Source organism: Eumetopias jubatus, unplaced genomic scaffold, assembly GCF_037043125.1.
Source record: "Eumetopias jubatus isolate StellerSeaLion01/CBP00866 unplaced genomic scaffold, mEumJub1_p1.0 scaffold_11, whole genome shotgun sequence".
NCBI lineage: Eukaryota > Metazoa > Chordata > Mammalia > Carnivora > Otariidae > Eumetopias > Eumetopias jubatus.
In genome coordinates, this window is record NW_028274817.1 from 88233216 (window position 1) to 88248866 (window position 15651).

A 15651-nucleotide genomic window follows, 5' to 3' on the forward strand; every position below is an offset into this window, starting at 1 on the left:
AGTAGTAGTTAAAAGATGAAATCTCTAAGTTTAATGAAAACGTTCATAAAGTAAAAATATAATCTTATAAGCATATCAATATTTAAAATATTATCTAAGAAAAAGTCTGGGTGGCTGAGTCAAAATTTCATTCATCATCAGATATTTACTCATAAGATAATCACTTAAGTTAAACTGATTATAGTATACAGGTAAGTAAAAAACCATTTTATTACATCATGTCTGTCTGCAAATCAACTATTTTAGGCTATAAATTCCTTGGAGTAGTTGCTTAACAGTCCCCTACAATTCATGTAATTTTACTTTCCTATCTTAAGTGATACCTTTGAATAAATTCTTCACAAGTGTAATGTAAATTAATATGGATCACTTATGTCCTCTCGTCATGAAAAGCTGAAAGGCAGATATACCATACAAGTCTATCCAATGGTCTAGCTCCATTACAACTTGAGAAAAATATTTGAAAAGGCAGTATTGAAAAAGCCTCTTTAATTATATTAATGCCAGAGATAGAAACTCCCCAGCTACAGTGATCATGCAGCATCCTCATTTGCGAAACTTCTGACCTAGAATCAGCTCAACAACATTTTTTAGACACCTTTCCCAACTGCATTACCTAAACTGTAAAGCAGACACTGGCCTGGGTACCCATGAAACAAAGGCTGCGGCTCTCTGCCACCTGGTACTCAGTCATGTACAGAGAGGCCTCATGGTCTGCAAACTGAAGGTTCTTTCATTGGAATTATGTTTTTAAAAGACAGCAAATTTCCAAAGTAGAGTTAAGAGAGTATTTACTGGAAATCTAAGCAGCTAAGCAAGCTAGGGAATTAGATGTAATAAAGAATAAAAGAATAATAACTTACAATCATAACAAAGGTTTTCATTTATTAGCTGCCAATTATACCTTAGCACTATAGGCATTCTAGCAAACATCTCATGTTATACTTTTAACAATCCTTTACTGCTGAATGACCCGGAACCCCCCAAAATCCCATCCTCTCACCTACTCTAACAATTTTCTCCTCTTCCTCCTGTGTTAATTTCTCCCTCTATACTGAACACTGCCCATTATCTTTCACCTCCCCCCTTAAATTTCTTTCTGATTTCTCCCAACTTAAATTTAAAACAAAAAACAACTCTTAATCCCACTTCCCCTCCAGCTGTCACCTGTTCTCTCCTTCCTTTTTATGTCATGATCTATGGGGATGGCACCCCGGCACTGTGCAGTACATAGCCCACATGACTAAAATATCTGTGTTGGAACTGTCTACCATTTATTGCTTTCACTTTCTTTTTCCATTTTATGTTGAAGCCAACTACAGTTAGGCTTTTGCCCCCACCAATCCACTGAAATTGTTCTCATCCAAATGTTTTCTGTAAAGTGTCACACAGAAAATATTTTAGGCTTTGTGGGCCATATAGGTCTCTGTTACACATTTTTTTTTTTTTAAGAATGCTTTAAAAATGAAAATCCATTCTTCATTTGTGGGCTGTAAAAACAAAAACAGTAACAAAAGCAGGTCGTGGTCATGGGGTAGATTTGGCTTGTGCCCCTTAGTTTTTCCTGGCCCCAGCAATGTCACCAAATACCTCAGATGGTCAATTCCCAATCCTTACCTTACTAGGCCAATGAGCACTATATGATTTATACTTTGATCATGCTTTCCTCCTTGAAAGATTTTCTTCACTTGGCTTCCAGGACATCACTCACATTCTCCTGGATCTCCTACTACCTCACAGGTCACACTCCTCTTCTAGCCTTCTTTTGCTAGTTCTTCAATTTCCTGACCTATTACACTGGAATGCCTCAAGGCTTGCAGTCTTGAGTTCTTTCCTCCATCTACTGCTCCCCCACGCCCCCGCCCTGGCATGGTGAGCTCACCCAGACTCATCCATCCCTTGAAGTGGGTCAGGCTAGCTTGGACTCCTCTCTTTCACACCCCACTCTATCAGCTAATCCCATCAGTTCTACCTTCCAAATGAACCTAAAACCTGATCATTTCTACTGCGGCCATTCTGGGTCTAGCCACCACCATCTCTTAACCTGGCTTACAGCAATAACCTCCAAATCGGTCACATCATTTCTACCTTTGCCTCCTTTAGTCTATCCAGAGTACCAGAGAGGATCTAGTTAAAAACTAAGTTCAGATCATGTTACTCCTCCATTCAAAAACCCCCTACAGTTTCCCATGTAATGCACAATAAAGTCCAATACCCTTATAATGGCCTACAAGGCTGAACATGATTCAGACAGCCTGTTTCCAGCTGGACCACATTTACCTCCCTTCTTCTCACCCTTAGCTGGGCCTGCTCAGCCATGCTTGTCACCTTGATTTGCCTCAAAAAATGCAAAACGCACTCCTACCTTAGGGCCTACTGCTCCTTGCTGCTCCCTGGGCTTGAACACTCTTATCACAAATACCTTTAAGGCTCATCTTTAAGGCTCACTTCCGTAACTCTTTCAGGTTTTTATTGAAATGTCACCTTCCAGGGAAGCCTTCCCTGACCTTCCTATTTATAACTGTGAATCCTCTACCACTGATCTCTAGTACTCCCCAGCTCCCCTAATACACTTTTCCAGAGAACTAATCATATCGTTACCTAATGTTCTATATATAATGCTTACTTGTTTATTTATTTTTTACCTGCATGAATTAAGACATTTTCGTGTGTTTGCGGATTTATCCCCAGAGCCTCAATTAAGACATGGACACAGTAGGTGCTCAAAATTTAAGGATAAATAAAACTACTAATCATTCTAGAAGAGATGGTCCCACCAACAGCAGTACTTTAAGAATAAACTTAGAATTGTCTTAGAAAAAGAACTTATCTTGGTTTGACCAATAATAAAAGGCTAACCAGCAGTAAGTCAAATATTTCTTATAGTAGACTACTAAAAGCACAAATCATTTGGCAATGTCTGTTGGCAACTTTTTTTTAGATGCTTACTCTTTGACCTTTCAGTTCCACTTTGAAACATCCGTTCCACGGAAACAATCCAAAACACAGGAAAAACTATGTGCATAAATATTTAGAAGTAAAAACTTAGAAATTGTATCTAACAGTGAACTGAGTAAAATATGGCACGTATCTTTGGCGGAAATAATGTCCATGAGATCCATTATTGTTTTGAAAACTTCAGTGGCTCCACTTTGCCTTAAAGACAAATTAGGCAACTTTTTCTACCTTCCTCAGCCTGGCATTTCACCCTTCCCTCTTCATAATCTATACTCTAGGCACATTTTACCAGCAGCTCTCTCCCCTCCCAAATTCTCCAATTTCTGGAGACTCTTAACATCTTAGTTTATGTGCCCTCCTAGGTACTCTGGCAGCACTTTTCACCAAAGTCATGTTTCATAGTAATTTATGGTAACTGCTTCTTTAATGGTCTTTTTCGCCCACCACAGTGAATACCTAAAACTTAGCATAAGCACCTGATCTTAAGTAGGCAATATATGTAGAAATGAACTAAGTACCATTACATAAATGTTTATGCCATTGTAAATTAACAAAGTTTTGGGGGACTGTATGATCTGTTTTCTTCTTTTGGAAAGTTCCAAGATTGTGTGGGTGTGCCCATGTGTGCATGTGTGGGGAGAATTTTGTAATGGAAAAGAAAATATACTCAAGAGTGTGTGTGTGTGTGTGTGTGTAGGGAGTCAAAATGTAGTTAATAACATTATAGTACTATATGGGCACCTGGGTGGCTCAGTTGGTTAAGCGACTGCCTTCGGCTCAGGTCATGATCCTGGAGTCCCTGGATCGAGTCCCACATCGGGCTCCCTGCTCGGCAGGGAGTCTGCTTCTCCCTCTGACCCTCCCCCCATCTCATATGCTTTCTCTCTATCTCATTGTCTCTCTCTCTCTCAAATAAATAAATAAAATCTTTTAAAAAAAATTATAGTACTATAAAATGCTTATAAAAACATTCCTCAAACTTCTTTTTCCTCTCAAAATGCGTAAAACCAAATAAAGACAACTATTATATGAGGAGCCAACAAATGCAGCTAGTCCTTCTATTACCTGAGTGGAGTTAGATAGTTGGTTTTTCCACGGCTCCTCTGCGCTGCTGGTCAGGTTTGTGCGGTTATGAGGTAGAGTGAGTGCGTTTCGCTGCAGGTAAGGCACGTTTCCATTACTTCCACTTCCTGTTATGTGATTATTGCCTATCAAAATAGTGTCTGTACTCCCCAGCGTTCTTGATGTGCTACAGGGAACATGGCCTGTAGAAAAGGGTCCGTTGGCCAAAGGCTGCCCAGGGCAGGCAGGGCGGACTCCAGGCTGAGAGACGCTAGGCACTCTGGTCAGAGCAAGCTGGGGCTGCTGGCCAGAGACTGAGTTTGTAGGCAGTGATGAGTCAGCTGTTGGCCCATTAGGAATTCCAGTAGCTCGTACCTGTGCAACTCCCGTTTGTCTCATCTGTCAAAAAGCAAATGAAAAATAAATGCTGCTTGTGTGGCCCAAAAGGGAGAGGACCAGAATATGAAGGTGTGCGACCAGGTAATCTCTGATTTTCTCTAACATTTAATTTCTCTAGATTGAAAAATACACACTTTTTAAAAACAAGAAACTGTGTTTATTCGTATTTAGATTAGCTCCCTCAGAAAAGCAGAGAAGTGTTTTGAGAAATATCCCTTCAGGAATGACAAAAGAAAGCAGCTGAAAATTATGAAAACTGGAATTTATAGGTCTTTTCCCCAAGCTGAAAACAAGGGATCTCAAATTTTCATTCTATTTTATTTATATGCCAGATCTTCCAAACTAAACAAGTCCTGAAGAAAAGAACCTCACCTCAGTTTAGGATAGCTTGTTAAGTATTAAATAATATAAATAAACCCTTAGAACACAGGCAAAATGGCATGTAAATAAGTAACAAAATACCAACTCTTGTGCTCAAAATTAAATTTACAGCTATTTTTATCTAAAAATCTCTGTCCATTATTAGTATTTTAAGAAGCAAGATTACTAAATTCCACCAAATACTGGCAGAAAGAAGTGGGCATGAACATGCTCTAAAAGGATGTTTTAGTCAAGAAAAATACTCAAAATGCTAACAAATTTTAGGGGAAAAAATGCTATACACACTTGGTGTTGCTGCATTAAGACAAACTGACTTTCCAGCTGTTCCAGCATCAGTTTCTGTGCTGGATTTAAGTTATTTCTATTTGCACGGAGCTGTTCCAAGTGCTAGAAGAAGAAGAAAGGAGAATACAGTCAAAGGCATATCTAAGAAACCAGCTCAAGCTCACTATTCTAAGCAACCTTGTCCTGAAATGACTACACCAACTCAGAACCGCTATCTAGTCAAAGATACGGATTCCTGATCAACAGCAATCAACCCCAAGATGAAGCCCTTTAAAAAGTTTCAGAGAGTAAGAAATAAACACTCATCTAAAGAGGTTTACTATAATGTGATATCTGAGACAAATGGGCATAAAATTTTACTTGCCAATACAGTATTTTTTGGTATTCACACAGAATGAAAGTTCTTTAAGCTTAAAAATGCATCATGTCAAGTACACTCAAAGCAGGACTGTTTGGAATAGAAAAAGTCTAAAGACAGCCTGACTATCCAAACCTAGTGCTCTGCTTAAATAAACGTGTGACATCTACATAAATAAATATGCTGTAGCCATAAAAGAACAAAGCAGCTCTTTACGTACTGACATGGAAAAGTCTGTAAAAATACATTATTAACAATATATAGAGCATTCTACCATTTGTGTAAAAAAGGAGAAAAATAACATGAGAGCGAAGGAGGATGCATATTTGCTTGTACATGCACGCCATCTCAGGAAAGGTAGGTGAACTAGTAACACGGACTGGCTGTTAGAAGGAGAACTAAGTGGGTAGGAGCAGGAACTGGAAGGAGAATTTACTTTATATAGCCTATAACCATACTGATGCAGTTTGAAGCATGTGAATATATTGCCTGTTTAAAAATAAAACTAAAAATAAGTGAAAAAAAAATCAAGAATAAATTATCCCATTACTCTGATAAAAGTGGGTTCATTTTGCTTATGTGCATATTAACTGGATTTACTGCCACTCAACGTTAAGAATACTTAAAAATTTAAAGTTTACTGCTTGTACTCTTTTTCAAGAGGAAAAACAATCTGTCAAAAGTATATCTTACATACCTGTAATTTCTGTGGTGTCAAACACCACGAATGAGCTTGTTGCTGTACTGGAGGATGTGACACTGCATGGCCACTACTCCAATTATCAGAAGTATTCTGAGGAAAATTGATAAAAAAAAAAAATTAAAGAATATTTGGTTAAATCCATGGAGTTAACAATAATGACTAATGAAGGCCAAATGACTATGAATTGGAATATTACATTTAAAAAATGTTATGACATTAAATTCTTTTAAAAATAATTTTACATGCATAATAAATTTGGGAAATCATAAATTTAAAACAAAAATATTGATTCTTTAATAAGCCACCCAAAAAGGCCCACCCCTAAACTATGGCCCAAATGGCTAACCTAAATACCACACTGTCCACTAGATCCAACAATAAATTTATCTCAATGTCAGGAGAAAGTGATGATGAAAAGTGTGTTGAGATCTTAACGGCAGGGAGATGAATAAAATGATTTGATGAATGCAAATTTATCCCTACTTTCTATATTTAATATGATGCTAAGAATTTGGGATAGAAAAACTCAAACCTTTCACTCTTTGATGTCCACAGATTTAATATAAAGGACAGGAGACAGTCAAAACTGCACAAGTTCAGGGCAGTTGGGAGTTTCCTTTTTGACTGGGATTTTTCTATTTCTCTAAAACATATACCTTTGTTGGACTAGATGTTCTTTTCCTCTTGGCAGGACTGGACAGGTCATCTACTTGGCTAGAAGGAATCATGTGTAGTGGCAAGGATTGCTGTGAAATTGGTGTTTGACTGAGGCCTACTACAGGTTCAGTATTTGGATGATGAGGTTTACATGCCTAAGAATCACAGAAGGAAGACAAAAATAGGGTTCTATATATTCTTAGTTCATTCCTTCAAATTATAAAACTTTACAAACTGCATATTTTCAAAGCTATGTGGACATCGCTGATTGCAATTATTGAAAATCAAAATCAAATGAATCATCAATGGAGGAATGTGTACCTTCCTTTGAAAAACTGCTTTAAAAATTAAACAAACCACTGCAGCATTAAGAAATCTCCTTCAAAATCATGAAAATGCACAAAGGTTCTAAATTGGCACCCCAAAATTTCTTCCCATATCAGAGGGAGTTTTATTTTGATGTAGATTCCCTTTGCAATTACAGCAAAAGGCTTTTCATTAATAAAAGCCTCCTGTACTTAGTAAAATACGCTTGACCACTACAGATTGAAAAGAACCCTTAAAGCTGGGCACCTGCAGAACATAACCCAACTTCTCACCTGCTGTGCTGTGTTCATGGCACCCTGCCTGGAGGTAAGCTCTGCGGGGATTGGTAGGCTCCACGCCTCCTCAATACTAGGAAGTAATTTAGTTTTATTCTGTAGACTACCTTGTGGAAGGTTACACAACTGAGCCTAGGAAAAATTATGTAAAAAGCAAATTTAACACAAGCCTACTTGAGTAAGACCAAGTCCACTAAATCTTCCTAAATGCTATAACTAATTGTTTTTAAAAGAAAATAGATTCTTAATTTGGGGTTTCAGAAAGATACTAAAAGTATAAAGAGGGTAACCAGAATATAAACCTTTGTGAGAATTAAAACAAAGCTGAGCTCTGTTATCAGAGTTCTCATAGCTGTCTTCTCATGAAACTCCAAGCAAGAGTGAAAGACAGTGTTTGTGTTCTTTTCTCTAAAATGCTATGACAACTTAAAAATGTAGACAGCACATAGAAAAAAATTATGTAAATTAATATGCATCAACAGTAAATGTGCAAAAGAGCATCTTTTAAATACTACATATCTTACTTAAAATGAAAAGTAAAATAATATTACAAGCTATGGTATGTTTACAAAATATGGAAACAAATTATAGACATCAAAACACAACTAGACAAACTTTCCAGCCACCCGCCTCCTGCCTGAGTGTCATGGGGAAACATGTGCCTTTAAAAAACTGCTATTTAAAAGTTTTACCTGTAAATACTTAATTCGTGCTGCAAGTGCAGAGGTATTACTACAACTTTTGCTTCTGGTTGCATTTAAGTAGCATTTAATGGCATCCTGAGGCTGGTTGCAGGATTCGTAGAGTGTGCCTAGGTCCATCCAGGCTGCAGCATGACCATGGTCCAATTGTACAGCACAAATATAAGCCTGTAAAGCATCCATAGGCTGATTTTGCTGCTGATATAGCACGCTAGAAAGAGAAAGTCAGAAAAAAAATAGGTCAACTAAGAAAACTACTTAGCTTCTCAAGTGATATTAACTACTAAGTACATTACACGTTATGCAACAGTTGTATATCAAGTATAAGACCATTATTTTTATATAACGTCTTACCCTATTGAACACCATGTATCTGCACTTGCTTCTGATTTATCAATAGACTGCCTGTAAGATATAAAGGCATCCTGAACTTTCCCAATACTTGAATAGCACCTGAGAGGGGAGGGAAAAAAAAATCCAGAAAATTCCATTAATACTGATTAATTTTCTGAAAAACCTCAAGGCAAATAAAAAATCCTAATAAGCTTACATATTTCTGTGAATGTATGTGTGTATATATATATATATAAAATTATAATGTACATTATAATTAACCATTCAGTGAACTATATTGTAGTTTATCTGATAAGTGCTAAAGCATGCTGCATTAATGAACAATATTAAAATAATTAGAGTCCATATTACTTCAATATCATATAGAGAGTGGAAAGCGCACACGTGCACACACACGCACACGTGCCATTCCACTTAAATAGCTTCATCTATTTATATAGCTTACATTCAGTAAGAACACAGAGTTAAAAACCAAGAAAACCACCCTATGCTGGTAAGACTTGCTGAATCGGATTTCAGTTCTCCTTTCCTAAATAATAACCATGAGCTCAATCATTCTGTAATTCGTAAAAAATACAAACATTAAGATGCAGGTAAAATCAAGCTAACTACCAAAAACAGTAAAAATAAGGTGAGTGCAATATTTCACGACATGTAAGGGTAGCAAGGTATGATTAAAGTTTCAAGGACCTGTCATTTTCTTAATGCAGACGTACCAGACGGAAACACAGAGCAGCAGCTGAAACTATAAATATAGAAATTATCTTCTAAGTGCTTGGCACTAAGGAAAAAAGAAAAAACAGAACCCAGTCCCTGCCTTCAAGGAGCTTACAATTTAGTTGAGGACTGAAGACACATTGCAAATGTCATGATGCCGTTATCATATGGCTGACAGAGACAAGAACTGTTCTGAGAATTTAGGGTAGAAGACACCACAATACACACTACAGGATTTAGGAAAAGCAAGAAAGGGAAGGGTAACACGAAGGAATTTGAGTATGTATAGATGCATATAGTTTAGATCAGTGTTATCAATTATCAGCCAATATATGGCAATTTGGCCATGAAAATAAAATGGAAAGATAACATATACTTACATAAACTTTCCATTAAACTAATACTTACATTGCAACCGACTTATTTTGAAATACAACTGGCTGAGTAAACCGCAAAAAAATTCTTTTTTTAAAGATTTTTATTTATTTATTTGACAGAGAGAGAGACAGCGAGAGAAGGAACACAAGCAGAAGGAGTGGGAGAGGGAGAAGCAGGCTTCCCGCGGAGCAGGGAGCCCGATGCGGGGCTCGATCCCAGGACCCTGGGACCAAGACCTAAGCAGAAGGCAGACGCTTAACGACTGAGCCACCCAGGCGCCCCAACAGCAAAAAATCCTAAATGTTTTTATGTGCCCAAATAGCATATTTGGATCCTCATAATTATTCTTTGAAATTTTACTGATTCATGTAATCCAAAAGTCTGGGAACCACTGATTCAGATGGAGATGAGAGAAGGCATTTCAAAATGTTGTTTGAACAGTATGAGCAAAACCTAATGTATAGAAGACAGCACGGATACAAAGAATAGAGAATTATAAATCCAGCCCAAGGATAACCTGAAGTTTTTGGTCTTCTAACAAGAGAAATGGCACCACGAAAGCACTTTATAGGAATATTAATCTGCTAACAATGTGTAGGGATAAACTGAAAGGAAAATAAATTCTGGACAGTAAAAAAGAAGGCAGCTATACTCACTGGCTTGGAACAGGCCAAAACTGGGGTAAAAGTAATGAAAATGGCAAGAAAGGAAAAGAAGGGAGAAATAGTAAACCAAAAGGACAGATAAAGACTTTGTGACCAACTTATTAGATATCCATGGTGGGGGGGGTGGATAACTTAGATTTAAGCCTGAGCAAATAGTGTTTAAAAAAATAAATAAATAAAAAGTGACCTCATTGGCAAAACTAAAAGGAGGAGATGGTTTGGAAAAGAATATGAGGTTTGAAATATGCTTACTTTGATGTGAGGTGAGAACACTAAAATGGATAATGTTAGGTCAAGAATAAGAGATGTGGTCCTGAAATTTAATACCTTGAAATATAGAGATCTAGATTTGGAATTCATCCACATAGAAGAGAGGGTTTAAGAACATAGGACGACTACAAGGGAGAGGTGAAAATAAGCCTAAGGAATCACTAATCTTATGGATTGGGCAATAAGAAATGTCAGTGACTGAGACAGAGAGGGCCGTGGCAGAGCGCGCCTGCAAACTTTTATGAAGGGAGAATTCAGGACAATGCCAAACAGGGACAGACACCACAAAGGAAGGGAATGCTTCACAAATAGTAGAAAACACATCCTGTTTGCTGTTGTTAAATCAAAGCCAAATCTCAGATTTATAGACAAATTTACCTAACCACTGAGGGAATAAGCAGTAATTCCCCAACCAATGTTTTCACATTCCATTCCTACAAAGTCAAAGTAGGAAACCAATGTGCCCAAATGCAGACGTCCCAGTCCAACCACCAACCACTTTTCCTCTAATAAAACTTAACTAAGTTCCCCTGAGACAGCCTTGTGTCTCTGAAAAAGCAATAAGTGAACCTAGGCTCTAGTTCCTGTTCTGATTTAGTTACCTGTGTGACTATGACCTCGGACAAAACATTTTCCTCCTCTGAACTCACTTTCTGTATCTGTAAAATGACAGGGTTTACAGAGTGAAGCAGGTGACCTCCCTGGTCCCTCCCAGCTCTAACATTCTATAGTTCTGTGCTAACAATGTCAGTGATCAGTACCAGTATAAGAGGATTACCACACCACCCCTGTATTATGATACACACATGCCAAATGACATCTTCAACACAGACCTGAATGCAAAGGTAAGTAATAAAAAGCCTTAGAAATATTAGGGTCATCAAATCCCAAAGTTGCTTACTGACACTTGAGGTCTCCATTCAGAGCTTTAATAACTTTTAAAATATATATTATTTATAAAAATTTTCTCACAACAAAAAGGATTAGAAGCAACACATCAGAAGGCAGTGAAAGGAGGTCAAAAAAAAGTAAACATCAATGAAAAAAAGTCTAAAACAATCGTCGAATTACGTTATTACGGATTAAAAAAAATGAACATCTAACATGATAATGTTGAATTCCAAAACAAATTAAACTGAGGTAAGTATCCTTTATTTGAGAAATCGTAAAGCATGTTGTATATTTGGAAAATTTTATCTGAAAAGATTCAAATAAAAGCATCTCAGTGGCTTAAAATGTAAAGTTAGGCTAAAATTAAAAAAAAAAAAAAACCCTCCTGTGGAATACTCACTGAGCTGAAAATTACAGCATTACTAAAATAGTAATTTTAGATGTTTAAATGCCTAGAATTTTTTTTTAAGTATACTAAAAAGACATCAACACTACTGTATTGTATTAAACTACTAATCTTTATTTTAGGTCAAAAGGAAAATAATGTCTGGTACACATGCCTTTTAACCTATATTAAAATAAAATTTTTAATTTATTTTAATATTTAAAATATTTAATTAATATTATAAATATTTAATATTTATAATATTTAAAATATTTAATTTTTTAAATTTTCATATATAATGTTAACACTAGAGGCGATGACTAGGCAGCCCCTACTTTCCAGTGCTGGACCTCCTTTCCAGTCCCTGTATGAAGCCTCCCACTGTGCAACACTAACACTAGCAATGGGGCTAGCTTTAAACACAAACAGTGTTCAGTCAGTTCATTTATTCCATTTATTGAATAGCCACTTTGCTAGGCGAGAATATACAAAGATGGTAAAAGATCCAGTTTCTGCTCCCAAGTATCTTCAGTGAAAGAGAAAGACAAAGTTTGGACTCTTAAGCTTTACTAGTGAGCAACCCAAATCAGATTATTTTATAAAGCCTTGGAAGGTATTAGAAAATTTCTGCTAAAAATAGGTACTTTCCCAACCAACTCTTATTGTACATTATTAATGACTAATCAAAAAAATTAAAAAAAAATCTTAGTATTACTCCATCTCATAGAAACACTTTGCTAAATTTAAAGGAAAAATGAAATCATACAAAATACTAAAACTTAATGTGATTTATGGAAAACTCAAAGAGCTTAAAATTAAAACAAAACAGGATAATTTCAAAAGAAATCATAAAACTGAAACCTTCAGGGTAAGAAGGTACCTAACAGATAATCTATAAGCAAGGTTTCTCAACCTCAGCACTACTGACATTTTGGGTCAGGTAATTTTTTGTCCTAGAGAGCTGTCCCACTAGATGCCTGTAGTATTCCCCATAGTTGTGATAACCAAGTATTTCCACTCATTATAAAATGTCCCCTATGGGACAAAATAGTCCCCTATGAAAACCAACGATCTAACATAATCCTCTTATTTAATAGGTTAAAAGAAAATTGAAGCATCAAAAAGTTTAACTGCGCCATCCATGATTCCACATATAGTAGCCTAACCAAGACTTGAATCCAAGTCTCTCAACTCCTAGTACACTGATCTTTCCACCATACCACAAGAGATAAAACCAGTTAGGAAACAAAATACAATCTAATAATGGCCCCAAAATATAATCTATCAGGTACATATACAAAAGATGTATTTCAGATAATCAGTAAGCACAATTTTGGCATTTAAAGTACAGAGAAAAGTTTATAGACTTGCAGAAAACTATTTTCATTATATGTCACTTTCTCCTTTCCAACAAGTCCACTAATAATGTATCCACTTTCTCACTGTGAGATGTCAAGTAGAATTGATTTGAGACCTACTATTAATCAAATTTATGTCCATTCTAATGTATGTATCATTATTCCAAATCACAAACAGCAAGGTCCCATTGGCTACTGGTGGTCACTAGGCAGAATAAGAAATTAATTCTGTTCTGTTAAATAGACATATAAAGAAAATACTGGAAATGAGAAGGGCATTTAAACACTAGAATGAAGAACTACTATGTGAAAAGACTTTTAAAAACCAGCAATAATTCACGTCAAATGAAAATCCAACAAGCAAAATGAGAAATGTCCCAGTAGAGCAGACTATGCTGTGAGGAAACTACCACATTTAGAAGTTTTCTTTAACTCCCAGAAATCTGTGTGATAATATATTTAAAAAGGAAAATTCACTGATCAGCTTATAAATGTAAACAAACGTTTTAGCTCATAATTCAAATCTCTTAGGTGGAATAAACAAAAGCAAAACTTAAGTACAGTCTCACCTTCCAAGGAAATACCAGGACTGGCCAGAATTAGGATCTGCTTCCAAGGACTTCTGGAGATACTGAATAGCATAGCTTTCCTTGGTGGCTTTATCTCCCAGAAGGTCCACAGTGTGATGCATCCAACCTATAGTAAATGATTAAAAAGTATTTACTAAATGACTTAATTGTTCTTCAGTTTTTAAGAATACCAAGCAGAAAACACTTAAGTAAAAATATTCTTTTTTCAGTCAAGTTATTCATTTAGTTTGGCATATACATTCCCCAAATTTAGAACTGCCAATTCAGATTATAAGGAAGTCTGTTTCTCACAGGAAGGTACAGTCAAACCTATAAAGAACTTTATTCCAGAGAAAGTGAAACGATATTAAGCACTGATTTAACACTTAGTAGATTACAAACTATAGTTCCTCTTTTCTAATTTTGGTATTTGAAAAAATTCCAAGTTATGAAACAAAGCATATAAAGATGTTCAATTTTACTCAGTGCTCTATGTAAAACTTTATGTACATTTTAGGACTCTCCAAGACAGTCTATTAACCCAATGTTTATTTCCAAGGAATAAATATTAAGACTATTTAAATCAATGATAGCTCAGAGTACAACACACACATATAACCCTACCTCACTGGCATTGTCCACATATGTTCACAACTTATCTAAAATAAAAACTATAAAGCATTCGACAATTATTTAAAAAATATTCAAATGGCATAAATAAAAATGGTATAAAATGCGTACCACAAATGTTTAATAACTAAATTTAGATAGTGCACAATACTGCATAATCTCAATTGTATGTAGAATCTCAAAAAGCTGAATATATAGAAGCAGATATTAGAATGGTGATTACCAGGAATGGGGAGGTAGGGGAAATGGGGAGATACTGGTCTAAGGGTACAAAGTTGCAGTTATGTAGGATGAGTAAGTCTAGAGAGTAATGCACAACAGAATGACTATACTTAATAATATTGTAATATATACTGGAAATTTACTGAGAGTAGGTTTTGGGTGCTCCGACCACACACAAACAAATGGTAACTATGTGAGGAGATGGATCTGTTGCTTAGCTTGACAATACTACTCATTTCACTATGTATAGGAATATCAAAACAGTTGTACACCTTAAATATGCACAATTTTTATAGGACAGGATAGGATAGGATAGGGAAGAGGAATGGAACGGAACGGAAAGGAAAGGGCTATGTAAGCAATCAAAAGATTGGATCATGGAATAATGTATTCTAAAACCTTTAAGACACACAGGAATAATTTGGTTTAATTTGCTGGGGAAATAGTATTTCAGTTGTGGATCGATTCAAGTGCATAAAATCAGCTCTGTTCTTTGTATATAGTCCATATTATATAAAACAAATAAGGACCCTTATTTTCTGATATTTATTATAGTTGCTGTGCTCCAAAAGATATTTCAAGGAGATTGAGTTACTATATTTTATGGAAATACACATCAATCACACATTTACATTTATTCATCTGTTCCTCCATTAGCCCCTATTACTAGTAAGAATGGAACCTAGAAAAACAAGCTCTAAAAGGAGCTGCTTAAGCAGCCGTGACAAGCAAGTAGGAAGGACTGATGTGCAGGCATAAGTCAGACTTAATTAGGAGAAGTATTTTTCTGTTCAAAAGCATGAAAGGTTTATTATACTTACACACTCTGAAATATGGTAAGCCAATGCCAAAGACGACAGGTGATTCAGACATAATCCAAAATTATTTCAATCTATTTCCTAAATTTAAAAGGTGTATGCATTTTTGCTACTTGACATACTCTTTACTGCAGCTAAAATGCATAAATTAGCTGAATGAGTAAGCTGCCTTATGCTAAAGGCACCACTTTGTTCTTTTTACTTAAGAACACAAAACCTTTCTTTACTGTACTAGTAAGCCTGTTTTAAATTTTTTTTAAGATTTCATTTATTTATTTGAGAGAGAGA

General features: G+C 35.9%; 1 protein-coding gene across 6 annotated transcripts in view; it reads right to left on the minus strand.

Moving 5' to 3' along the window:
• The window catches only part of KDM6A (lysine demethylase 6A), a 209317-nt gene that overhangs the window by 47255 nt on the left and 146411 nt on the right, over positions 1 to 15651 (minus strand). For 2 of the 6 annotated variants that reach the window (XM_028113342.2, XM_028113341.2), the window contains exons 10-17: positions 13694 to 13820; positions 8461 to 8559; positions 8098 to 8317; positions 7403 to 7537; positions 6803 to 6958; positions 6141 to 6236; positions 5086 to 5187; positions 4024 to 4419 (exon numbers count right to left, since the gene is read on the minus strand). In XM_028113342.2, the coding sequence (XP_027969143.1) occupies positions 4024 to 4419; positions 5086 to 5187; positions 6141 to 6236; positions 6803 to 6958; positions 7403 to 7537; positions 8098 to 8317; positions 8461 to 8559; positions 13694 to 13820 (1331 nt within the window). The remainder of the gene's footprint in view (positions 1 to 4023; positions 4420 to 5085; positions 5188 to 6140; positions 6237 to 6802; positions 6959 to 7402; positions 7538 to 8097; positions 8318 to 8460; positions 8560 to 13693; positions 13821 to 15651) is intronic. The other 4 variants (XM_028113344.2, XM_028113345.2, XM_028113343.2 and 1 more) reach the window with 4 other exon arrangements.